At 45.8% G+C, this 27,886-nt stretch overlaps 1 protein-coding gene across 1 annotated transcript in view; it reads right to left on the bottom strand.

The window, feature by feature from the left end:
• The window catches only part of SGPP2 (sphingosine-1-phosphate phosphatase 2), a 33,681-nt gene that overhangs the window by 4,368 nt on the left and 1,427 nt on the right, over positions 1-27,886 (bottom strand). The window contains exons 2-4 of the mRNA XM_056499165.1: positions 16,063-16,221; positions 6,864-7,043; positions 4,660-4,749 (exon numbers count right to left, since the gene is read on the bottom strand). Coding sequence (XP_056355140.1) covers positions 4,660-4,749; positions 6,864-7,043; positions 16,063-16,221 — 429 coding nt within the window. The remainder of the gene's footprint in view (positions 1-4,659; positions 4,750-6,863; positions 7,044-16,062; positions 16,222-27,886) is intronic.

Here is a 27,886-nt window from a genome sequence, read left to right as displayed (position 1 = left end):
GCTGAACTTCAGCTGTTTACAACTTCCATTAGATCCACAGCACATTTGGTTTTAAACAACTCCTACAGCCATTTTGCATATTCCTAATACAAATGTCCATTTATTCCCTCATCCAAAACATGAGGCTGGCCATGGAAATATACAAACTTGATCACAGATCTCTAGTCTGTAAAATACCATTATATTATATACCTTTACCTCAAAGTAATTCATGTTTTGTTGTCAATTCTTAGATGATACCTTTACACACAAAGCCTGTTTTAGCCCAGCACTAAGCAACTGCCTCAGCACAAAAGAGCTGGAGCTGCTCCCAGCACTGACACTCAGAAATCCCATCCCACTCTGTACAACCATTTCTCACACACGTTTGTCCACCTCATGCTAGAAGAAAAAGTCCCCTATACCCCTCTATGGGTGATCAAGGAGCAAAACTCAAAAGCTGTTCACATGCTTTTCTGTTCCAATTAAAAAAATGAAACCAAACATTAGCATTTCCTCACAAAGCTTTGCTCAGATTTACCCAGCTGACTCCAGCAGCTCCCGACTCAGTTGCAAACAGTCCCTATTTACAAACCTGATTGAAGTTTTCTGAATTTTGTTATCCTCCCTTTCAGCCCCAGTACAGTAACCAGGACCCAGACAATCAGCTCCATCCCTGACCTGTGCCATTGTACCTGTGGTCTCCAAACTGGGTGCACAAAGCCACCCATGGTGCTGGGGTGGGGAGGGAGAACATACTTTTTGCACCATTCATAAGCAAAATAAAATGTGCACTTTAAAAAAGTAGTGCTTATTTCATTGTTGTATTTGTTAATTTTGTGTGGTCTATCATGTATGTATCAGAACAGTAGTACATGCATAAAATTAGTAAGTAAATATATACATATATATGAGGCCAATGGTTTATTTTGTTTTCCCCCTATCCACCAATATCTGGGCTTCTGATTTTGGAAACTCCTCACTAGAAGCTGCTGGAGAGCTCAGGACACGTGGTGGGTCTCTTCAGTCCTGATGTGCATGGGCAGGTTTGATTTTTTGAACACCCAGAAGAGGTGGGCAAGATCCAGCCCAACACTCACATTTAGCAGTGCAGAATAAATGATAATAATAAATAATAAATAAATAATTCCCCCTTGCCTGTTAAATAAGGAGAAGATGGGAAGAGGAGGATCTCTGTGAGAAGAACTGCTCTGTGCAGGGTCCCTGCTGTGCCCCCCGGAGCAGGACCCAAGTTTTAGCCGGGGTGGAGCAGCTCTCAGCACACCCAGGAAGCACATTCCTGCCTGTGTAAACAGATTAGCCTCTCGCCAAGCCCGCAATTATAAAGGAATTTTTAAATAAGGGCAGGCACGGATTTTGCTCAAGGTGCAGTACTAGCTGCAAAATTTAAACCTCCGGTTGCCCTGCTGGGATGCTGCAGCTCCCTCGGCACTGACAGGTGCTCCCCAGGCTCCATCTACCTCCCCTAAAGCTCCACTGCTGTGCAGCCCAGCCCTGCTCCCAAACAGCACCCAACCCCTGCCCTGCTTCCCTGATACTGCCAATCCCAGCAGAAAGAACACTTTTCCTCTTCTGCCTGGTACGTGGTCACCTACTGCCTGGGCTCCCTTACATTTTCATGTAGTGTGGGACACACTCCTGGACTCCACTCCCAAGGACTACACAGTGGGTAAAGTACTGTGAGCATGTTGTGTGTTTATCTGCTTTAAAATATCTATGATAATTTCAGTATGAAAAACCCTGAAATACAGCCCAGCAATGGGGCAGAGTGGGAGCTTCAGAACACCCTACCCCAGCCACCTCTATCTCCCATGGGAGATGAAATCAGAAATAAATGCATCAACACTGAATGGGTATATCCAGGGGGTAAAACACTTCAGATTTTTATGGTTATAGAAAGTGGCCATGCTGTCAGCTCAGGACATTATTAGTGATAACTCAGGGCAGTTGCAGTGCCAGTGAGATTCCCACCACAGCAGCTCTAGTGGGAATGGCTTCAGCAGATGTGAGACAGGGAAACTTGCTCACTGCATTAGGCAGTGACCAAAAACTGGGCCAGTGTTTTAAGATGGAAAGCAAAGTCATATTTTCTGAAAGACAGCTCTCTGGAGAAAAAAACAACAGTTACCAGTCATATCATCTCAAATTGCTTTATGTTTCTCAGAAATAACCCCTAAAAATTTACAGATTCTGCTTCAAAATGTGTCCAAATTTTAACTTTTTTTTCCACTTTGCCTTTTCCAGGTAACTCCAGATCCCCTCTGCCCAAAGTGTATCCTTTCAACAAATACCTATTTTATTCCTTTTGCTCTCTCTAGCCTCTGTTCCAGGTCAGCCTTTCCAGGCAGTTCAGCAGTGCCAGTCATTGTGGGTGACAAGAGAGAGGGGTTGCATGTGGCAGCTGTGATCACTGGGCCTTTCCCCAGCTCCATCCCCACCAAAGCACACACAGGATAAAGACCCCAGCCAAGCACATTTGCCCTTTTGAAAGGCAGCATTGCTCACACTTCAGCTAAGAAACTTTTTTTTAAATTTTATTTTACTGCCCTTTTCTATCATGTCAAAAGCACAAAGATCTTTTTCTTCTTTACCCTAAAACCCATCTAAATTTAGAGGGGTCTTTCATTATGATGGGCCAGCAAGAGAAGTATGCAAAGAATTTTTACTGATGGACTTAAGGTCAGTAGCTCAGAAAGGGTGTCTGCAGCTTCGATGTAAGCTGTTGTTTTGATCCACTGGGCCTGAAAAGGAATGTCAAGCTATATTTTATAGCTAACCTTAATCTCATGAGAGCTCCCTGTCTTACAGTCATCAAGTCTCATTACAAACATCATTATTACTTAGTAAAAAAGATTCAATTATTTATGCATATGTGACCAACAACTCTAGCCAGGAGTTTTTATCCATGTTTGGGAAGCTCTGACCACTATATATAACAGATAAATAAAGTTTTCTCTTGTCAGGAAAGAAGCAGCTATCACAGGCACACTGAAATTCGTTCCTAAAGCAGCACTGATGTCTCTAAGCAACTGTGCCCAGCAAGGCTGTGATATAAAGACACAGATATTTTATAATTATTTTCAGGCAAAGTATTTGTGCATCTCCGTCCCTTAAGAATTCATTTCCTTCCAGGTGGAAGCAGGGAAGCTGTCGTTTCGGAGTGCCCTGTGCAGCTCCCTTGCAGGCTGTACCCGGTGAGTCACCGGGATGCGATTCCTGCGGCACTCCCGGGCTGAAACAGCGATACTGGATTGCACAAAGGGCTCCGCTACCAGCAGCGCCCTTCCCAAGCGCATTCCTCGCAATTAAAATCTCCACAAAGAGCTCCGATGAGACGGCACGCTGCCCTCAGCCGGCTCCCCGGGTTGGAAATCCTTCCCGCAGGGATTCGGGCTGCGCCAGCCCCAGGCTTCCCTCCCTGATCCGAGCCCAGCACACAGCCCATTGCTGTGCCCAAGGCAGCTCACCCATCCCCTAACCCAGCACACAGCCCATTGCTGTGCCCAAGGCAGCTCACCCATCCCCGAACCCAGCACAGCTCATTGCTGTGCCCAAGGCAGCTCACCCATCCCCTAACCCAGCACACAGCCCATTGCTGTGCCCAAGGCAGCTCACCCATCCCCGAGCCCAGCGCACAGCTCATTGCTGTGCCCAGGGCAGCTCACCCATCCCTGAACCCAGCACAGCTCATTGCTGTGCCCAAGGCAGCTCACCCATCCCCGAGCCCAGCACACAGCCCATTGCTGTGCCCAAGGCAGCTCACCCATCCCTGAACCCAGCACACAGCTCATTGCCGTGCCCAGGGCAGCTCACCCATCCCCGAGGCCAGCGCACAGACCATTGCTGTGCCCAGGGCAGCTCACCCATCCCCGAACCCGGAGCACAGCTCATTGCTGCCCTGGTGGCACGGCCAAGGCAGCTCATCCATCCTCCAAACCCAGCACACAGCTCATTGCTGTGCCCAAGGCAGCTCACCCATCCCTGAACCCAGCACACAGCTCATTGCTGTGCCCAGGGCAGCTCACCCATCCCCGAACCCGGAGCACAGCTCATTGCTGTGCCCAGCTCAGCTCACCCATCCCTGAACCCAGCACACAGCTCATTGCTGTGCCCAGCTCAGCTCACCCATCCCTGAACCCAGCACACAGCCCATTGCTGTGCCCAAGGCAGCTCACCCATCCCCGAACCCAGCACACAGCTCATTGCTGTGCCCAGGGCAGCTCACCCATCCCCGAACCCAGCACACAGCTCATTGCTGTGCCCAGGGCAGCTCACCCATCCCCGAACCCGGAGCACAGCTCATTGCTGTGCCCAGGGCAGCTCACCCATCCCCGAACCCAGCACACAGCCCATTGCTGCCCTGGTGGCACGGCCAGCTCAGCTCACCCATCCCCGAACCCGGAGCACAGCTCATTGCCATGGCCAGGGCAGCTCACCCATCCCCGAACCCAGCACAGCCCATTGCTGTGCCCAAGGCAGCTCACCCATCCCTGAACCCAGCGCACAGCTCATTGCCATGGCCAGGGCAGCTCACCCATCCCCGAACCCGGAGCACAGCCCATTGCTGCCCTGGTGGCACGGCCAGCTCAGCTCACCCATCCCCCGAGCAGCGGCAGGCGGAGCTGCTGCAGGGCAGCCGGGCTGGAGGCACATCCTTACCAGGACTGTGTGCATCCCTGTGTAGAGCCTGCTCAGACACACCAACGTGGAGAACACCAACGCTGCCACCAGGCCCAGCTCCAATGGATACTGTGAAAAGGGAAAAAAATTGAACACACCCATTAAACCAACTGGACTGACATAAGAGTCTTGTACTGGGTACAGGCTCCTGTACTTTCCTCAAGAGATTAACGTGACCTCAGACAAAGCCCCCCTTCAATCAATACACAACCTGCTAGAAGGTCATTTCACTGCCTGTGGTGCCTGCTTCTGCAAGATCTGGTCTCACTGGGGAGAAATATGGGAAATAGATGCTATTTGCAGGATTGTTTCCTACAATATCTGTCTGCAAAAACCACGTCAGTGTTAAAAAGCTTAAGGAAAAAGGCACAGCATGTTGTACAAGCCATGCCTGAGGTAGCACTGCAGTCTCAGCTCAGCCAAGGGGATTGTGACAGCTGCAGGGTCTGACCAGGAGTGATCAATAGTCCTGGAGCAGTGGGCTGGGTGGGGAGAATCAATGTCTGGGCTGAAACCACAATCCAGCTATTAGAGCAGGCAGGACTGCTCTTCCCCGTGACACTTAAAGGTTTAATCATCTTCTCGTGAAGCTGTTTTTGCTTAATATCCTCTCTGAGCAGCCTAAAAACATGGAAAGAAGCATTTAAATAAATCAATATTTAAAAATTATAAAACCCACATTTGGTAAAGAGTAAGCTTAACATATTAGCCCTTAATCCACTCATTGAAACCCTGAAACTGAGTGGGCTGCTGGGCTCCTCCCAGTCCATAAGGGAGATTTTTCTGTAAAAAATAAACCAACTCAAAATATAAATAAATAAATGCAATTAATTCATCCAGTTTGACACAAAGTCCCCATCTTCTGCCAGAGGCTGACGACTGACACGGGTGACCACAGGTCAACACAAAAATGCTTCTGTGGAAATTCTAAGCATAACAGCTCTCTTCTGACCCTTTCCCCTGGCATACTGCAGCCTCCTGAATAGAGAGCTCAGACCCAGCTGCAGATGTCACTCCCAGTTCACAAAACATTCTTTTTCCTCATTTCTCTAAACCTTTGGAGCATTTACACCCACTTGACTCCTCCCTCAGCAGGCAGCCTGGGAGCTAGTCCAGATCAGTAATTGATGATTAGGGCATCTTGAGAAGATAGCATAATGTACTGGGAGATTTTTCCATCTTAATAGAGGCAATTAAGCCATTTAATTATTTGACAGCAGTTTTATTGTTTCATGGCAGTTTCCAAGAAGCAGAGGACAGCCTGTAATGAGCTGCATGTCCCACTGGTCACTAGTGGAGTGAGAAGGTGATGCTGAACAGGTCTTCTTGGCAGCTTTGACACATGGGATGGGTCTGACCTTCCAGGGCTGACAAATATAGCCTCTTATGGCTCCTTGTGCAGGAGCCCTCTTGGTTTCAAGGGTTTGTACCTTGAGAGGATTGAGAAACATTCTTAAATACAATGCAGCCAGGAAGTTATTATTGCTAGAATACAGGAAACACAGGCTTGGATTCTTTAAATGGAATGATAATAATCACATGGAGAAATGAGTTTCCAGGAAATAAACCTTTTAGGAAAATGATGGGGAAAAATGATGAGAATTCCCCAGGCAGCCTACACCTGCAGTGCAGTGAGGTTGCTGTTACTCCTCTGGCAAAAGCAGGCTTTCCACTCAAGTTGTGTGCTGTTAGTCTAACACAGGTTAGAGCCAGGGGATTTCCAAGGATTCCTTTCCTCTCATGCAGAAATCATATGACACAGAACTCCTTTGGCTTCCCTGGGAGTCAGCACTGTACCTGTGTGCAGCAGTGACTTGGTGGGCATGGGGTGAGCACAAAATGCTGGCAGCCAGGCAACTTCCTCCATGGTCACCCCATGTGCAAAACACAGTGACCCCACCAAACCACAGCAGGGCAGTGCAGCCTGCCAGCAGCTCTGAGAGGAGTGCATGCAAAAAAAAGGGACATTTCCACTAAATTTCTTTTTGTGTCTATTATTGACCAGCTACAGGTAAGCACAGGGAAAAACACACATCTGTGAAAACAAATATGGAACTCCTCTGGAAGTAGCAACACCTTTGGATTTGCAAGGTTTATGTGGCTTGCTGAAAGCAGACACAGGCTTTTCTTTTTTTTTAATGTATTTTCTTTTTCCTTCTGCTGCTCTCTTTTTGTACCCCTACCTTGTACTGGTTCATGGTGGCAATGAAGAAGGAGAAGGAGATGGCTGTGGCTGCCATGGCGTGGGTGGAAGGCATCCCATACTCTGCATTCGTCCTCATCTCCAGCTTCACGACAGGTGGTGACAGGGGACGAGGCCACTTGAGGATGTCCTTGGAGACCTGGCCTATGTACATCACTATCTGGGGACAGGAAAGGCCACAGGGCTGTCAGTCAGCACAGGCAATCCCCATGCAGCCCACCCAAGAGCCGCCCGTATTTCTGTGCTTTTTCCTGCAGGATCCACCCTCCAAGTGGAGAACTTATCCTCTGAATTATTAAAGGGGTTTCCATTAGCCCAGCCAGCAAAGGAAGTGGCTGTTTTGCTGCTCTGTGTGGTAACCTGAGCAGAAGAGGGACCAAAAGGAGGGTTGGCTGATGAGATTCAGCAATACAGGACAGTGTGAGACAGACAGCTGGCTCCCACTCCATGCCAGAGAAGTTTAAGTTTCCTCTCTATCCCTTACAACCCCTCTCCAGCAAAGAAAACAGCCATAAGAGATATTTTTCCACCCCCACCTTTGAATCACAGCCTTGCCCAGCCGTGTCCAGCCCCAGCTCCCCCATTCCAGCAGCTCCCACTCCTCCCAGTGCTGCAGGAGCCCTGCTGGGATGCACCACCCCCGTGGTTATTAAATGACAGCCTCGGCATCCTCACAGAGGCAGCAGAGGGAAAACTGGACAAGCAACATGAGGTACCAGTTCTCCTGCCCAGCTCCCCACAGTAGGGACACCTGAGAGAAATTAACCAGGCTGCCCCTGTAGGATGTATTTGCTTTCTCTTGTAGTCTTCCTCCCTCCCTTTAGGTAATGTGGCCACACATGGGCGGAGGAGGCTCTTTAAAACAAAGCCAAGCAAATCTTTTTCCTTTTTTTTTAATACAAAAATCAGGTTAACTGGTGTCTACCATGAAAGCTCAGCTGCTGTGTGAGACAGCTCACTCTTCTGCTTCTCATGCCTCCACCAGCAAAAGAGGGAGCTTAAAATAACATATAATCCTTCCCTTGCTACTGGTGTTGGCCATATGCTGGAACAGCAACACAATCACCCACTGCCACATTTGTCACCAGGCACATTGCATCCCTCTCTCTCCCATCAGCCATCCAAAAACCAGTTTCATATTAAAAGAAAGATGGCAGAATTCAGGATTCACAAGTCAGGACCAGGAAAAAGCCAGCCACATTCTTTCATCCTTCTCTCTACAGCAAAGCACACACCAGAGAGTTCTAGACTTACTGCCAGCACCAGAGCCTGGAAAAGTGACTGCTGGTGCCTTTGCAGCCTTTATCCCTCATCCTGTGAATCACATTACTGCCTTATTATCAGCAGCAGGTGGGACACACACAGCACAGGGAAGGCAGTGAATACCCTGCCCCAGACTGCTCACAACAAACAACAGCTCAAGGAACAAACATCTCTGAAAAACCTACTGTGTGGGTTTATTTAGTTAATGCCATCAGTTTCCAAATGGATGCAGGCACATGTTTGGAAGTTAATTAAATTCCAGGGCTGAAAGAAAAATTACTCTCTCGGGCAGAACATAAAACATTGAGGCTGCCATTTGTGATACCATCTGAGAGGCAAGGTAGGATGAGCCAGTTTATCAGCAGTCCTCCATAATAACGACTTCCACTTGTGGAAGTATTATTAGTACTAGAACGTAAGAGCATTGCAGAAAAGGAAATGAGTCATCTCAAAAATGAAGGCTATGCTAGGACTCCTGGGATGGTGAAAAACAGGCTGAATTCAGGGGGTGGGATGGGTAAGTGAAAATACCAGGCATCCTCACAGCACCCTCCCCTTCTTGGCATCCCTGATTCAATTCTGACCCTTCTACTTTTTAGAAACACATTGTATAGATGGTAAGGAGAGCTGAGACCACCTTCATAAAACATGCAGGGGACTCCAGAATATGCTCAGACTAAGCACTGATCTTTCTACCACCAGACCTTTGCCTTCAGTTTATCTGGGTGCCGTGACTGTACACACATTGTGCTGAATTATGTGGCAGGAGCAGCGCTTGTGGGTGGGGTAAAACACCCCCAGCAGCTGAACTGGCAGGCTCCCAAGACAATGACTGCAGGTGCACATTGCTAAAGGCACCTGCACAGGTGGGGCTGCTCTGGGGCACCTGCACCCCACGGGGGAAGGGCACTGCCCAGGGAATGCCAGGCACTGCCAGGCTGCAGGAGCACAGCACTGCCCAGGGAATGCCAGGCACTGCCCAGGGAATGCCAGGCTGCAGGAGCACAGCACTGCCCAGGGAATGCCAGGCACTGCCCAGGGAATGCCAGGCACTGCCAGGCTGCAGGAGCACAGCACTGCCCAGGCTCTCTGCTCACAGCACACAGAGCTTCTGGCAGCCCTGCCTGCCCTGGGCAGTGGGGTGCCCTCCCTGGGGACAGCCCTGTGCCCCAGAGCAGGGCAGGAGCTGCACTGGTGGGACCCACCCAGCAGTGCCCACCCCTGCCCTTCTCTCATGCACATCCGTGTTCTCCCAATGCAAACCACTCTGAATTCTTCCTGGTTAAATCCTTGCAACAAATGTAAGCATCAATAAAAAACCGACCAAACAAAAAACTCCAAAAACTGTAAGCAACTTAAACCAAGACCTTCCTCAAACTCTGGTGCCTCCCACTACAGCTGGGCTGGCCTGTGCTGAGGGCAGTAGGAACCCTTTACAGTAATCCAGGACTCCAGGTGAAGGAAAGGCAAGGCTTTATCACCACTTTGTGTGAACAGCATTGCATTTTACTACACAAAGGCAATTGGCAGTTGCTATAGCAGCAAGACAGCCTCTGTAGTCTTTTTCTGAGAGCTTCCTCTTATTTGCTCTGAGTCATATATATGGTCTGTATCCAAAAATACCTCTTCACCTGAGCCTTTGCATCAGAATAAAAAAGACAAACCTATCTTTGCATTTTTAACAGATCTTGCTTTAGTGAACAGCTACAGAAGCAAATTTGAGCATTAGCATCCACACAGGTGTGGATACCTAGTCATTTGTTCCAACATCTGCAGGAGATCCCTCTGGGGTGAGGGGCTGCTCCCCTCCTCTGATGCCATGAAGTGACCTGTTTCCCTGACATTCCCATTCCTCTGGTGTGTAAGTCAGCCATCTAAGAGGAGGTTTTTCCCACCTGCAGGTGTTGTCTGGCATTTGCTGTGGTTTCCCCTCCTCACATGCATCACTCCCATGGCAGGAAGCAAGAGCTCTGGAAGCAGATTTACCACCACAGTGCAGACAGTGTGGAGCAGACAGACACAACTGAGCCAGTTCCCTGAGCAGAGGCATGGCAGTACTACCACAGGGTGCAATTTGGAACATTCCCATGCAGCTGCCCAGCCCTGAGCCTGGCAGGATGGAGAAGCCTGCCCAGTGCTGCAGGTGTGCTGTGTGTGTATCCTATCCATCCCTGCCCTGCTGCAGCCTCTGCACAGGATGGACACACCTGGCCCTCACACTGGCATATGAAGGTCAGGAGGAGCAATTCCTTTTGTATTCTGTAATATTTCAGCTAGCAAAGGGGAAACATATAATTTTTGTTTTCAACTTCTGATTTTGCAGCAGTCCTTATCTTCGTTATTGATGTATTAAAAGGACAAGACAAAATTCTAGAGAAGACATGGGGTCAAATAGCACTGGCTTACAGTGTGACAGCCTGACTTTGAATCTGCTGGTTCAGCTCCAAAATAGAAACTCTATAACCTGCCTCTAGAAACTCTGGCCTGCAGAAATATGTCATCTTCCCAGAAAGGAAATTTACAGTTTGAAAATGATGTTACTTTGGGTCTCTTTCACAAGCACTGTGCATTGATGAGGAGTGACCAAGCATACTGAAGAAAAAAAGAAGGATGCACTATTAATAAACATTTGCAGATTAGTCAAGCAGAAGTAAAGACTGTATGTGGTTGCCAAGGCAGGCGTGACTTTGATTTACCATACAGAAATTAAGCCAAGCACCCAGCCTGCACTGTTCTATTCTCAGCATCCCCCAGGTTATGTGAGCAGATAAACACTGCAGCAGATACTAGCTGTGACTGTGTCCCTCCAGCATCACTTGGTTCAGAGGGAAAGAGGAACAGGACAAGGAAGAGCAGGTTTTTGTGGAGGGACTCCTCCAACCCCAAGAACTAGGGCTTGGCTTCAGGAAAGCACACCATGAAAGTCACACCATGAAAGTCACACCATGAAAGTCACACCATGAAAGTCACTGAGCAGCACTGTTGGCCCCTTGCCCTGGCAGCAGCCCAGGTGGAGGAAGCCCAGCAGAGCAGAGGAGCCCCAGAAAATGCCAGCCTGGGGCTCTAAGCCACCCTCAGCTCGTGTCCTGCTCCCCATTCCATCCTGGAGCACCAGGCTGCTCCCATGTGCCAACAGCAGAGATCCTCCTCGAGGCACACACACCCTGGGGGAGAGGGTTCCTGGCTCTCCTAGAGCTCCAGCACCTGCCATTTCCAGCATGGGTATTGTTTCCCAGAAAACACATCAACCCTGTGCTGGCTGCCCAGGAACTTCTCACATTTACCAAGGGTTTGGCCAGGGTCAATGGGACATTCAAGGTGGCATTCAGCTGGTGGGATGAGCAAACCCATATATCATATATATATATGTGTGTGTGTGTGTGCATATATATATAAAATATATATATTATGCATATATGTGTATATGTTATAAATATGTGTATATGTTATGTCATATATATATGTTATATATATATGTTATATATATATGTTATATATATATGTTATATATATATGTTATATATATATGTTATATATATATGTTATATATATATGTTATATATATGTTATATAATATATATGTATGTGTGTGCGCATATAAGGAAGGAGGACTGTCTCAATTCAGGCTTCAGAAATACAAAACCAGAACAAGATTAGTAGAACTTCAAACCTCCAGAAGCACAACCAGCCAACACCCTAACACAGTCACTCTGTCTCTAGACAAAATCTATAATCTATCTTATAATGGGCTTAGAGAAGGAAATTTAGCTCCTGGTAGCAGGGAAAAGTACTGTCACGTTGATCTGGTTTGTCATCTAACATCTAAAACTGGCAAATGTTACACCTAGAAGTTCTATTGAAATACAAAAGGTTTCCAATTTAAACTTCACCTTAAATGATTCACAGCTTGTCTCAGTTATGAAAGCCTAATTGGCACTTCTTCTTCTAGGGTGGAGTACAGCTACCAGCTCTTGCAAAATTCCCTTTCAATCAACACTTTATCAACTTGCACACACCATTATTTTTTGTATTCTGACATGTAATTATTTATGTGTCTGAATACAGTTCTACATGCTCTTGTGCAGTGCAATATTTGGGGCTTTAAAGAGCTTGGCTTTCAAGTGACCGTGTTTGTCAGCAGCTCCAGGCTTGCTTCAGTGAAGTGTTGCAAAGGTGCTAAGACTAATAAATATAAGAATTGTTAATCCCAAAGTTTGCTTTCAAGTGTGTTTTCAGTCACTGCACAGCAGTATCAGTGGCATCACAGTTGCAGGTAAACTCCTGCTGATGAGGAAACTCCTGGTTGCCCTGAGAGGGAGTTCAGAGCTCATCACTGCTGAGTAGCTGAGTGCTGACAGCCTTCAGAAAGCTGTTCCTCTGAAAAGCAGGATGGACAGCTGAACTGTGGGTTCTGAGCTTGGGTTCAGACCCAGGACCTTCTCAGAGCTGCTGAAGATGTCCCTGCCCCGGGGCAGACCCAGCCTGGCATCACCACACACCCAAACTCTGCCTTCCTGCTGAGCTGCCACCTGCCCTGAGTCAGTAGCTTATCACTGTCACATGCCAAAAGTTCCACACCTGCCCCAACAAAGTCCATGCTGGCCAGCTCTTATTTACATTGCATAAATTAAAGTTTTATAGGCTATAAAGAGATGTGACCTGAAGAAAAAAAAACCAGAAAAGAAGAGATTTCCAGGTGTGCTGAATAGCAAACTGAAACAGTAAGGTTTTTTTCCAGGTCTCTGCCTTTGAAATTCCACACCAAAATAAAGATTTCAAATCTGAAGCAGTGCAAAAAGTAAAAAACAAAACAAAACAAAAAAGCCAGAAGCATAGTGAGCTTTCATCTCTCTAGTTGAGATGTGCAGTAAATTTAAAGTACTTTTGGGGACTGTGTGAAGTATTTTTCATCTCTGCACTTTGTGGCTGAAATTGCAAGAGACACAGGCATCAAAGCCTGGCCTGTGCAGCTGTGCAGCTTCAAGAGTGTTTACTTCAAATTGCTGGAGAAGAGAAGCAAAGACACCAGAGCACCTTCATTACTGACTCAGCACCTTGCTCAGAGGTTTTATACATTATTTCCTCCATCTGTCCACAAAGGAGAAGCTAAAGCCTGCTCTACACTGAATCCTCAGAGGCAATGCCCCATGCATTTCCCACAGCCCTCCACCTGCACAGAAAAGCACAAGCAGCTGGCTCTGGGCACCCAGGGCTGGGGAAGACATCCCAGGGTTCCAAGTCCACTCCTCTGCTGCTGCTGAAATAAACTCTTTGTAATTTTTATTTCTGCCCTTCACCCTTCTAGAGCTATTTCACAACCTTTGGCTTCAACTGAAATTATTTATGACTGCCTTATGCATGTTTCTTCTTGTGACTGTAGTTTTATTTTAAGAAGCTCCTTCCTTCCCATGGTTTTTGCAGCCAGCCCCATTCTCTCTCCAACTTCATTTTGCTAAGGATTTATCTAAGCTTTCAGTCTCTGCCCAGAAAATAGTCTGTTCTTTAATCATCCCTGGCCCTGCTCCAGTCTGAAATTATCTTTCTCAAATGGGGGTGACTGGCTCCACATAAACTATTACAGATAAGATGGCAGGAAGTCTTTGTAAACAGCATTAATGCTGCTTTAATTTTTAAGGGAAGAAACTCTCCTGATTCATCCTGAGACACTAACACTGTTATTTCCACCTTGCAGCAGAAACCCACAGGTTTCAGTGGGAAACAGTACAAAAAGTACCACCCTCAGCACCACTTCTGCAGTCACTTCTCCTGGCCAGGGGTGTCACCCCCTGTGTCTCCATCATCCTGCCAGCCATGCTCCCAACACATCCATGTGCTTTGCCCCAGGCTCTTGAGAGCCATTGCTGGTCCTCTCCCTCTCCCTGCTGAAGAGCTTCACATCAATCTAACACCCTCCCCTCATCCTGAGCACCCCCTCTAAAGGGAGCTACTCCCACCTTTCCCTTAGGGCTCTGCCTTTGATACCAGCTCCTCTCCCCAGATGGATGAGAGAGCTCTGCAGAACATGCCTGTGTGCTGCAATTCTTCCCAGCCCTCCACTCACAGCTGTTGTCAGAGACTATCAGGCTGCCTGGATTTTCACTGTCCTCTAACACAGTTCTACATCATCATCAGGCATCCAGAAGCATTTCTCCAAAACTCCATCACCAAAACTCTCCCAATTAAGTTAAAAGCACAGCTTTGTCCCTCTGACACCTTGGTGTTTCCCAGCTCAGCTCAGCCAAGTGTCACATCCATGACCAAAGCACCTGAGGCCAGGCTGGACAACCTGGAATAGGTGATTTTTGAGGTCCCTTCCAACCCAAGCCATTCTAGGATTTCATGACTCTGCTAGACAGACCAACACCAACAAGAGATCCTCCCAGCTGAGCATGGCACAGCATTAACACATGGCCTGCACAGATATTTTTAGTCATTTCACAATTACCTATAATTAATGTTTTAAAAATACAGATTGTCACAAGTTCACGTATTTAAAAGAGTTTCCCCTTTTCAGTATAAAGTGCAAGTCCACAACTCAGTCAGTGAAAAATAATATTAAATATCATAATATCAGATGCTTGCATACTCTAGGTCAGATTAGATCTGGCCAACACTCAGATGAACTCCTTGCAAGTAACAGGCAAGGCAAGTCTACAGAAATGCATGTAAAGAACTCCAAAGGCTCAGGTTTTTGAGCAATACACAAACCCAGAAGGCAGTGACTACCAATTTTCATCTTCTGTGGCACTTTTCCAGAAGCTGTAGGTGTACTGCTGGCCAAAACCCAGCTCTAGTTATATTGTGTCCACCTACTTCTAAATTTCATCTGCAAGTTATTTTTCATGTTCTCTTTACAAAATGTATTGACTAAGGTTACTGGCACAGAGCAACTGATGTCTTCTGTCCAAGACCAGGTGTATTTGAAGTGTATGGCCCAATTCAAGTTGGTTTTATTATTTCTTACCATATCATTTGGTCAAAAGACAAAATACTATTAACTAGAATTGACTAGAGCATGGAGAAGCTTCACTGTAAAGAAATAAACTTGGATATCATATTTAACTTTTTACCAAGCTTCAGTTCCTTAAAATCAGTGTAGATTGATAACTAAAGCTGCAGGCTCTGCCATCTGGCAGAGGTGCTCCCTACCTCTCTTCTCTGTTCTAAAATGGTTTTATTTGGGCAGCAATATCTGATCAATACCAAGAAGAGCAATGGCAGTGATAACACCAGTCAGTGACCAGCCAGTCCTGGCCTAAAATTCCTGGTTATCTCCTGTTTTTTCAGTGCTACAATGGAAATGTATTATTCTGGATACCCCAACCCATGCTGAAGCAATGCTGAAGTCAGTTCATTTGTGAATGATCTCATATTAATGAAAATCAATGCTTTCCACTCTTTGCCTTCCACAGACAATCTGATCTTTCCCCCCTCAAGTGACTACAGAAACACCCCGTTATTTTTCCACTGCAGCCTGCATATCCCCTTACTATCAGGCTTATTGTAATTTCAACCAAGCCAGAACTACATGAAATTACACAGAATAAAGGAGAATAAGAGAAAGATTTCCTAAAGTGATGAAAAACAATCCCTGAAATACTATGACACATTGGGAAGGAAGTGTTTTCCCAACTGTTCTGTGCAAACTGTATCAAAAGCAGCTCAGTTGGTGATTGTGCTGAAAAAAAAAAGTCCAAGATGTAGCAGAGATGAAGAAACCCTGAGTCAGATGATGCTCTTGCCTCCTCCCTCAGTATTGCAATGCCTTTTTTCCTAAACATGAGCTACACACAAACAGTGTTGGTGCTTCTTTTGTTTGAAGGGATTTTGCTTGTTTGAAGGGTTGTTCTTGTTCTTAAATATTCATTTGCTATGGATACAGAATTAAAATTTAAATTAATCACAGAAATACTTACAGACCAAACAATTATCATTCTTCTAGACACAGAGTGATCTATATTCCAGTAGGTAAATGGAAGGAAAGTGATATAAAAAATCTCTTCACCCAAAGCAGCTGAAAACTTGAACAAGTAGTAGTAGAAGTAGTTCTTCACAATATACTTCTGTGTGCAATCCTGGAAATGAGAGAATTTTATCATTTTAGTGAAGCAGAAAAACACAACAAACACTTATAACATTTTAAGTGCCACAGTTCCAAGTCCTCAAACCAAATAATTTGTTATAAAAAGTGTCAGTGAGGTTCAACTTTTATACTAAAATGAAGACTGTAGTGATAGCACAGCTACATTTCCTGCAGAGAAAAAAATCTGTTCAGACTAAGGTAGGAGTCACATGGACAAAAACTTCCCAGAGATGGGATCAGCCTTTCCTCCAGGGTAATCAGGTGTATTTCATAAAAGGTATTGACGTGCTAAGTTTGAAGTTTCTACATCAGTAGACAAAGCCACCCCTGCTTTCACTGGAAGTGCATTTTGAGGTGAAAAACTTAAACTGCAATTACTGAACTACTTAATTAAAAATTTGCTGCATTATGTCCCTGAAATTTGCTGCCAGGTGCCACTGACAGCAGCCCTCAGGATCACTAGTAGATGCACTGCAAACAGCAACACTTTAGCATTTATTTATTAATTTTATTTAGCATGAAATTTCATTCAGTCTCTGGATGATTCCATTAGATGTACCCCACCTACCATGCTTGTTCTCCCTCTTCCAAAATGTGACAGGCAGCCCTCCAGAGCTGGGAAGTCACACAAGTGCACACATTTTTAGGCCATGACCTTGGCCACTGGTTGAATGAGTTTAGAAAAGGTTTGCTGCTGCTGCTGCCATTTGGGATCACTAAGAAGCCCCTCAGTTTTAGCAGGAGCAACAGGCAAGTGAATCACATTTTGTAGGTACACCTGTCACTTCAGGAAATAAGGAGATGGATGGATAGACAGACAGACAGGAGTTTTGATTCAGGAGAGGAGCAAAGGAGCCAATCTCATCTCGCTCCATCTTCCCCAAAAATTTGAAAATATTTACGTTGGCTATGTAAATACAAGATGAAAGAACTTTCTAAAGATGAGAATTGAGAAGGGATGGTGAAGGTCTCAGCATTGACACACTAAGTTAAGATTCAGCTTTGACATAAGCTTGTAAAACTCTCAGAATAGGAAAACTGTTATTCTTGGAGCTGGCTGTGTAACTAGTTTACTAAAGAGAAACTCTCATCCTATGTGCTAGTGAGAAAACAAAAATTGTCTAAGGAGTCTAGACATGCACTTGTGACTCATTGCAAAAGCCATTAGAAGTTCCAGTCTCTTCATCTGCTTTTAATGCAGAGATGAGGCAAACTGCACAGAGATGACAATAGCAAGATGGAAAGAACTTGCATCCATTCAATTATCATAAAAACCCCACAACTTGAATTGATTTTTACACCAATAACAGAAAAGATGAGTCAACATTTTTTGAAATGCCAGGGTCAGAGGATTGTTCCCCCATCTATCAGTCAGGTCACAGATGAGTTACTGGCATCCCTCTTGGAAAACAGCTCTGCTGTGGCTGGCTGCATGACAGAGCAATCAGTCTGAGTGTTTCAAGTCTCTCTGCCACTTAGAAAACACCCCCAGCACAATTAACAGCTCCAATGCTTCTGTCTGAGATCTTGAAACTGTTTGGTGACACTTAGCACAGCCCTCTTCTGGCACCACTAGCTCCTCACTCCAGCACCAATCTCCAAGGCATTGGGAATTATCTGCTTGTGTGCTTTAACTCAGAGAGGACCTGACATACCCCAAGGAAATGCTTTCATACTTGCAACCTCATGGGATAGAGGGATAAAACTCCCTAATTCCAGCAACTGTTTTGTGGGGAAAAGTATGGTTTATCAGGTTCTAAAAGAAATGTAGAGTTAAAAAAATACTCCCAGGCTGAAGGCAGGTCCAAGTCCTTTAACATGATTCTTAAAACCTTTTTTTCTTACATTCCTTTTCTACCAGAAATCACACACACACACTTGGTTTGGTTTGTAGAATCCTTCTTTTTTTTTTTTTAACTCTACACCAGCAGGTGTGCACAGGCAATGTGTGGCAGGGGACAAACAGCCTGCCTGTGACACAATGCTAGCAGCCACATGTCAGACACACAGAGTGCCACAGAACTGTTCCACTTGATGCTTGGTAATGCATGGTAAAAAAGTGATGTTTGCACTTGTTGTGATCCCAAAGCAGTGTAAGTACAGCAAACCTCCTCCATGCACCTTCAGACTGCAGTTAGCTCACATTTACTATCTACACCCACTGTTTCTGCAGAAACAGAGTGCAGTGCTTTGTGAAGTGCCTTCCCTTTTTATTCTCATTCTAACTCCAGTGCAGAAAAATCCATTATTTGTGTTAACATCTTCTAACATTCCCAGAAATTTATTCAATCTCTAATTTTAAGTAACTCCTATCTTTAGGCTTGGTTATTCTTAATGTACTGCAGTGACCTGATGCCTTCCACAATGCCTGAAGCCCTCTCAGCAAATCAGCTCCTCCATCCATCTCCATTGTTATTCAGTCTGGATCAAAGAGGTTTTAATGGGCAGCAATTAAGGCTGTAGATAAAGTCAGAATTTTTAGAGCATTTCAGAAGCAAGATGTAATAAGCCTCAACATTCACAGACACAGAAGACAGGTAATTTCACCAAAACGACCCTTCTCATCAACTACAGAATATCTATTTTGAAAAACCTCAAGTGCTCAGACTACAAGAAGCTCTCGTGGATGTATGAGTCTCATAAATAAGCTAGGCAGCTATTGGCACAGAAAATGGCTATTGCAGGTCACCCCACATCTGCAGCCTCTGCACAGGGGGGTCACCCACACCAGGTGCTGCCACAGCACCCACCCAACCTCCCTGGAGCATGGGAGCACCCCCAAAACATTCCTACAGGGCCAGCAGAGCAGGGCAAACCAACACTGTGGTGGCCCTGGGGACACAATAACCCACAATGACACAGCACAGGAGGAATCATTCATTTTAGAAAGGATGTATATATGTAGTCTTTAGCCTTCAAAGCTGAAGCAAAGGAACAGCAGCTGAGGCACTAACATAATAGGTTAAAAATGTATTTTTAGGGGGGAAAAAAAAGTAGCTGTGCAGAAATACTACTCCTTGCAATTCCTCTAGGAGACCTCTTGTCAGAGAGCAAAACAGGCCCAGCTTTTCCTGCCCTGTCTCTAGAGACAAGCTGTGCAGCATCAGACTTCCAAGGCTCAGATCTGACCCAGGGATCCCATTAGCCAGCACTCTGTTCTCAGCTCTCAATTACTTTGGATCTTTCAGAAGATGTACATGTTTAATTGAAGCTCTTGAAGTCCCTTGCTCCCCTTCCAACAGAATTGCCTTGCAAAAGATTAGGAGTTTCCCTCCCAAAGTCCCTAATTAACACATTACATACTTTTCACTTTAAGGTTTTTTAATGTGGTAGAAGAAAGGGGTTCTAAATTTAGAGAAGCCACCAAAAATCAGGCACAAAAGAAAAAAATCAAAAATTCCAGTCTAGATGCTGCTGTACACAAAGACAATATAAATCAGACAATTCTGCCCCATAGGGCTGTACTGTTTAGAGTAAAACCAGTGGGAAAAAGCCTTCTGTACTGAGGTACTCTGCATAAGCAGACAGTTTTGCATCTCTTCATGTTTATTAACTGTACTTAAAAAAGGAACCTATCATGTCACAACAACAACAAAAAATAGATGCTGGTAATTAGATTTTGGAAAATAGGAAAAAGCAAACCCATGATTAACAAAGGCTTCAGGTCTTCCATCCAACTGTGCAGCTGCATGTCAAACACATTGAATTTCCTGGAGATCCAACAAGCAGCCAGGAGCAGCCAATACCACTGCAGCATCTCTGCATCCCCTTCCCTGGAGCCCCAGCACTGCCACCCTCTGCTCCATGGGGAAGGAATGGCTGGCCAGGGAACAGGGGCTGTGCTCCCCTGGAGATGCTGGTGGGGCCCTGAGCCCCTGGCTGGGTGCACAGCATCCTGGTGGGGTGAGGAGGAGCCAGCAAAGGAGCAGTACAGCCATGGAAGGCATTGCAGAGATATCAGCAGACAGCAGGGGCAGGACATCAGCACACAGAGCCCATAAAGTGCACACCAGGAGCCCTGAGGCATCAAAAATACACCTAACCAAACTCATACATATGTGCAGCTTCCCACTCTGTTTAAATGCTTTAAAACAAGTAATTAATTTTTCAGTCTTTGCAGAACACGAGGCAGACAGTTTTCTATAGCTGCCCAGGTTTACAGAGTGTTGCTGGGGGGACACCTAGAGCCAACCAAAACCTCAAAAAAGTGGAGATAGAGACAAACAGAAACCACAAGAAAGGCTTCTTTAAATGTCATAACGTTTTGTCCAGCTCTGCTGCTGGCAGCAAGTGCTTGTTGACCAGCACAGGGGACACATCCAGCTCCCTTAATCTTCATATTATTCCCCTTCCACTCTGCCTAGTAGTTGGGAGATAGACTGAATTTCAGGTTTTATTTCTGTATCTTGCTCTAGAAGTAACATGATTAGCTTCCTTCCTTGTGCTGAAGGAACACACATAGAAGTAGCAGAATCTGCCAAGTCATTTAAAGTGGAATAACATAAGACTAGAGCTGACAGGGAATTTGTTTAGGCAATTAATAGGAAGAATCAAAGATGGAAAAATTGATTCTGTTGTCTTCCTTAAAGAAACCAAAGTAAGTCTCTTTCCTTTTGAAGGATCATGCCTGCAGCCACTGGAAAGGACAGCCTCTCATTCCCAACCAAGGCTGGCCCAGCTTGTCCACCAAGGAAGGGTGGCTTACACCCCACACGCTGGTGGAAGTTTGCCTAACCTGTCCTTACTGAACCAGAGGTGGAAGCTCCACTGCTTGCTCCAGGCAATCCCCAAGTGCTCTGCTCTCCTGCCACTCAGCTTGAAGCTTTCTTGCTGAAATTGAAACCTATGGTTATTTTCTTACCTACTGCAGACAAGGAACAAATGGTCTCCACCCTGTGAAGGCTGACACAGAAGGGTGTAACAGGCATCCAAAAATGGCACAACTGTCCTCTCTTCCACTCCCTAATCACCTGGTAGTTCTTACAGGGGGTACTGAGCATTTTCCAGACACAGCACCTAACATGCCTGTCTTGAGTTACAGAGCTCAAAAATCAGATGTGACACTTCAGCAAGGCTGAAGGAACAGTCCTGCACAATGTCATTCATTTTGTGGGCAGTTTTCAGAGGTTTGTCACCACTGAACTATGTCACAAACCTGTGATATCAAACAACATTTTTTCCTCCATGAAATCTCTACCACATCCATTGTTCCATTCTAGAGTTGAGTGTACACCTGCTTCTCCAATAAGTATCTGCACCTATTGAAGTCAATTTTCAGCCATACCTTCAGCTTGACAAGACTGACTTTTGTTCTCATGCTCCAGCCTAACTGCATCTTCTAAATTCATCTCACAGGCATCATGCCTCTCATCTGTGTTTCCAGCCAGGGATTTCCACGTGGCTGTGAAGCCTGCTCTGAGGAGACTCTCCTCACCTTCCATCAAAAGGTGTTCATGTGGCACTCAGGCTCACAGGCCATTTAACTTCCTGTATTGCCTTCTCTTTATGGAAAGCTGCTCCTCTCATGGCCATTCCAGTCGCTGGAGAAGCTCCCCAGAAGCCCAGCTCTGACACTTTTGTTATGAATCACTGATGTGTGCCAGCAGCATTTTTCTGCCAAGAAAGCTGCACAACAGCAGCAGAGATAGGGCTGTGCACTGCTCCTTGATGAGCTCACCCTCTGCATCCCCTGAGCCCTGCTCTGCCAGGCAGAGGCTGGGCACTTGGACATGGTTGTTTCAGTGCCCTGACAGATGTGGGTGAGCTCCTCATCTTTTCTTATCACTTCAGCATCCTCCCACATTCCAGGAAGAACTGGCCAATCTGTGCAATATGGAAACAACAGGGCAAGAGAGGCAGGCGAGGGAAGGGCAGAAGGAAAAGGAGATGATACATCTTCCTCCCTGTTTTGCACTGGAAGAACAGGTTTATTTAATTGCATTTTAATTTACGAGAATTAGACTGCAATTTTGTGGGGTGCAACACAGAGCCTGCACCTGGAAGTGCTTGAGGAAGGTATTTGAAGGATTAGGTAGCACCAGTGTCTGTGGACAGAGGGAGGAAAAGGCAAGTTAAGAAACAGAGAGAGCAAATTTTAGCCAGTTCAGAAAGATGGGGATTCCAGCTTCAAAACAGATATCAGATTCCTCTGAAACTAACTGTACTTCATATTTCCAAAGGTACAATGTTACTAAAACTGGTTTTGGGTAGAAGGATGTGCCACAAAGCAGCAGTTTTCCAGCTGCACAGCGTTAGATGGACACCCTGCCCACACACTCACCCATCTCCCTTAGGCACCACCACCTGAGTTTTGACTTCCTGCCAAAACCAAAGGAGTCAGAGTGTTACTGGAGCCTGCAGGGCTGCTGGAGACCCAAGGGGCTCTGCAGAGATAGAGGAGGAGGAATGGGAAGACACTCACTTTTGCCCCAGCACACCAGGTCTGAGGAGATCCTCAAGAGAAGCTTAACTCAACCTAACCTAATCCAGCCCAGCAGAAACTTGCAGGAATGGCAAATGACCATGGAGAACCAGGATTTCACTGCTACATTTCTTTTCAGGGCAAAAAGCTTGTTCTTGCCTTAAGATTTTATTTCAGAAATTAACTATAGCCTGGAAGTTTGACACCATAGATTTATCACATATTTTTACCCAGCAGCATCATGAACCCAGTCAGCTAATTTTTCACAAAGATTAGTTCCATGGCAGAGGTCTGTTCTGAGGGGCACAGAGCAGCAAGGCTTCTGGAACATAAACACAGTAACACCATACCATTTTCAGAAAACTAAACTATTTTAATCTCTTACAATCAGGCACCAGCACAGGGTGAAGTGACTTCTTTGCCAGCAGATATTTCCAGGATTCGAGTCAAAGAGCAGTTTTTAGGGTAGTGCCAAACAGAGCTGTGGGTTAAGTACCATCCCATGAGCACAAGTGCCTTGTCCATGCACTCCCACAGGCCCAGACCCTGTAAGGAGGAAGGGATGTGCTCCAATTGCAGCTGTGAGAGGCACACGGGAGGACAGCTCAGCAGCCAGCCCGCCCCTGGGAGGAGAGCTGCAGATAAGATGTTCCTAATTCCTAATTCTCTTGCTGCCTCATTATTAGCTGCAATTAGTGCAGGCCCTGCTGATGACAGCTCTGTTTCTGATGGAGAAACACACAACCTGATGTTGCCAAGTGCTGCTCCAAGGCCTGGCTCTCCCACCCCACTGAAAGGGCACTCTGTGGCTGCAGCCCCCTTGGCGCTCCCCAGCCAGCACTGGGGACACTTTTTGGGAGGTGCTTGCAAGCTTTAGAGCATTTCAGTCAGTCCCAGTTCAAAATTCACCCTGGCACCTCACACCTGCAGGTGACATGGCTGTCAGCTGCCCTTCTGTAAGGACTCCCTTCTCCTCCCCAGACTTTTCTTTCAGTCTTTTTCTTGCTCTGCCCTTTGCTTCGTGCCACAGATCCTGGTGGGTGGGCTGCATATTGGTCAGGGAACAGGTTCCTCACTGCTGATGCCTCTGGGTCCTTTCCACTGCAAACATCCAGGCTCTGCCCTTGTGGCACAACTGAGGTGTCTGACACTGACCCCAACATTCTCACTTCTCACAGGGAAATGGCAATGGGGAGCACTAAAGGAACTACACCCCATAAACTGGTTGACTTAAGAAAGCAATCATAATTCCATCCAGTGGCTGCAGAGGGGATAAAAATGGCCTGGCCTGGGGTGATAGTGCCCAATTCCCATGTGCCAGAACCCACAGGCTCAGGGAGTCCTATCAACAGTGGCTTGCAACTGCCAGCTGTCTTCAAATGGAAGGATTAAACTTTTCTTATTCTTATATCTATTAATAAATATTCCAAAATGTTAGTAAAAAAATAAATAAATCAGCAAGTTAGCTCCATATTAAAGCATTCACAGTCCTCTATACCTAGACCAATAGCATATTCACCTTGGGAAAGTAAGTTACAGGTGCTACCCAAACTGGACTGATATGAAACCCTTCAAAGAAGGAAAGTGAACAGACATTTTAAATAAAATTTTCATTGTTTAGACAACACTACCTGTACTCTCTAGACCCCAGATTTACTTGCCACAGCAGTCATTAGTCACCTTCCACTGCCCAAATGACCCATACACATTCCCTGCAGAGCACAAAAACAAGGTAAATTAAAAGAACTGCCCGCCCAAAGGAATTTTCCAGAACACATTTTCACTGGCTGCTTGTCTGCTAAATCTACTCCTGTTCTCCAGAGACACAAACGAGAAAAACGACATCAGATTAACTTTTATTATTCTGGTTGATATCTGAACTAATGGCCCAAGACATTCAGCAGAATTATAAAGCAGTAAGTGGCTCACCTCCAAGCACTGGAATTAATCCTGGGATCCTGACAGCTTCTCATTATGAGGTCCAGTGGCCTCCAAGAAGATGACTCAAGCTGTGAGCCAGGAAGCACTGAGTCATGAAGCACATCATCATCATCATCATCATGGGTGCAAGGACTGGGCTGCCAGCACACCCCTCGTGTGCCCCTGTGCCAGCACCCAGTCTCTCAGCAGCAGGCACCACACAGGATAGCTATTGCAATCAGCAATAAATCACAAGCTTCTGTTGGCTTCAGGTGTTTCTGCAGCAAGATCCTGAAGATGAGATGGTAACAAAGAGCACACACCTGCCTTTGCAGCCTGTTCTCCAGAGGGGATGCAAGGCTGCTGCTCCCTGAGGAGAGGAAACCCAGGGCTAACAGATTCTCACAGAGTAGCCACACACTACCTGAATCTTGGATGACTCTACTGTCACCTTCCAAAGGATCATCACTAAGGGCTGGCCAAAACCCTCCTATGAAAACATCCCACTCACAGAGATTAGCACTGTCCCTCACTGGCTGCTTCAACCTCAAACTGAGAATTGCACACATCAGGATGCTCCAGCTGCCTCAGCAGCCAGGGGAGATCTGGCCACAGAGTACCAGAGCACAGGAGTGATGCTGGGGAATGTGAGCCTTGTGCTCAGCCCATTGAAACAGGAAACTGGCTCTCATGTTTCCCCAGCTCCCAAAAGTTCAGCTGTATTCTCTAGGGAGACACAGTGTTAGCACTTGAGGCAGAAATGCCTTGCTGCCTATTCTCCTAGCAGTGCTCCTGGGATTTTTTCACAAGGGTTTCCCTCTCCTGCTGAACCTACCTCAGTTGCCACCAACATACTGCTGCATGCAAAGGGAAACAACATGAAAAAAATAAGCCTGCAAAACAAATTAAAAAGAAAAATCAAGTTTCTGAGGCTGATGCAAAGGGACCATCACAGAAGAGAGACCTTGACTCAGGCTCTAGAGCAGGCATGCTTCAAATTACCCATCCCATCACAGCAAAAACAGTGTGTTATCTATATCCTGCAAGTAGGTGACCACCTTTTTGAGGACTGTAATACAACTGAGATGGATGTGCAGTTTGTATCTATCTTCCCAGGATGTTATCCTGATTATTATCCTCCTCACCTATGGCATGAGCAAGAACCACTGATCATCAGGCAGTTTGTAAACACTGCACCAGTTCAGAGCAGTTCTGACAGTTAAGGAATAACTACAGTGTAAACATGAACTGTACTCTCCCAAAGGCAGGAAGACAGATCTCCAGATGATAAAGCATCTGGGAAAGGAAGAATGGAGAAAGACAAACAAATCTCTACAAAGAACTTTGAATAGAAGGTTCCTTTTTTCCTTTGTACCCTTTCATTCAGGCTATCAATTTCAGGAGCAAAAGTCCACCAGGAGATTAGAGATAAGCAAAACTCCACTTTTGAAGTATATGTGGCTATTATTTGGCCACTCACAGAACACCAATTTCAGGTAATAAGTTGGTGCTTCTAAGAGCACAGCTCGAGGATTTCCTACAAAGTGTCAGGAGAAGATACCTCTTAGCTGCTCCAGAAATAAATTCCTTGTGAAACAAACTAATAAGAGAAAGCAGTACAGAAAAGAAATTAGTATTAGCCAGAGACAGGATAATTACAAGAAGTTGCTCTCTTGTCTTCTGTAGTAATAAACTCAGACAATTTCTCCACTAGGTTCAATATCTAGTCCTAGCCAGGACATAAACCCAGTTAGTGTGCTGGACTAGCACCTTCTGTATCATCCACAGACACCAGAGTTTGCACCTAAATGGTGCTAAAAAATGATTCTAAATTATCTGGTAACCAAGGAACATGAAGAACATGGGCTAGGTGACTGATTCATTATTTAAGAAACATGCAGCCACAGCTGTCACATCTAAGCATTTCATTCCTTGTCTCATCTCATGGCAGCTCCTGTGGGGCAGGCAGGACCGATTTACAAAGATTCAGACACACAGCCACTCATGCTGCTGCTGGCCACTGTAATCAGGCCTTGTGGCTTTTTATTTTAAACACATATTTAATCTCCAGGTCATACATAAACAAAGACAATGATGAATTGCCAGCAGCACTCCTGGCACAAATGGATGCAATAATTAAAAGCCTGCTTCTTCCAGAGGAAGAGCTGTTGACTTTTTGGCCCCTTTGAGACATCCTCTCTCTTCTCAGTGCAGTATGGCATGTTCCCCTACCAGGTGTATCCATCCTCTCCCAAATTCCAGCCCTCAGCTCCCCCTCCCCAGAGCCTCTCCAGCTGGGCCACCATGCACAGCCAGCCCATGTTGGATGGAGGGGCCTGAGGGCTGGCATTGAAGGAAGGGTGCACATCCTGGAGACATGGAGCTGTGGCAGTCCCATTGTCTCATTCACCTCTTCACTGCATGCAATATGCTCTGTTTTTACAGGTATAACCTAGTGGTTGTCCAAGAACTTACATAGGAGAACCTTTAAGACAGTTGTGACAGTAAAGGCAAAGCAGTGTGGAAGTTACCGCCTTGTAGAAATCAGCTGTCCTGATGACAAGGACTTTGAAACTCCTGAGTTTCAGAAAGGGATGGATGGGCACAGAGCCACACAAGGCTTCAGGAGGGAGATGAAGGAACAGCACTTTAGCACCTTTCTGCAAACACCTGCAGCTAGCAGCAAGAAAATGCCACTGTCCATAGAGAATTCATGGCCAAGGAATTTGCTATGCAAATGAGACTCCTACACCTGCTTATTTGCAGATACATCAGGGTAACCCCAGGTCATTTAGCAACAAAGCAGAGGGTCTGAGCCTTAACTTAAGGGAGATCCAAATTCACTCTTCACATTTCTTGTCAGGTTGCAGAAGACCTTCCTTATAAAAGTGGACTTGTCACTCCCAGTTTCAATAAAATGGAACAGGGAGAGCCTGTGTTTATAATTCCAGCACTTCTCTGAACACTGTTCAATCTATTACAACCATCTACTTTTTGGGAGTGTTTGAACTCAACTTTTGTGTTTCAGAAGTCAATGTCATAATTCTGTGGGAACAAAATCTTCTGCTTTTATCTCCAAGTTTCTTGGAGTCTCACTCAGAATGTATTCACCCTTCACATAAAGGTAATTGTGCCTTACTTCATGAAACTCAAAGCAATTGCTCAAGGTGAACAGTTGCATTAATGGAGCATTAACTTGGACAGGATTTTAGTATCAACACTGCCACACGAACTACGTCACTGTTCAAAAGAAAGCAGTGACAATAAATCTTTTAGTGAATAATCTGCATAGTTTACCCAAAATAGAGCTTACTGT

Source organism: Oenanthe melanoleuca, chromosome 9 (assembly GCF_029582105.1).
Source record: "Oenanthe melanoleuca isolate GR-GAL-2019-014 chromosome 9, OMel1.0, whole genome shotgun sequence".
In the NCBI taxonomy this organism is placed as follows: domain Eukaryota; kingdom Metazoa; phylum Chordata; class Aves; order Passeriformes; family Muscicapidae; genus Oenanthe; species Oenanthe melanoleuca.
This window is presented reverse-complemented; position numbering and strand designations above follow the sequence as displayed.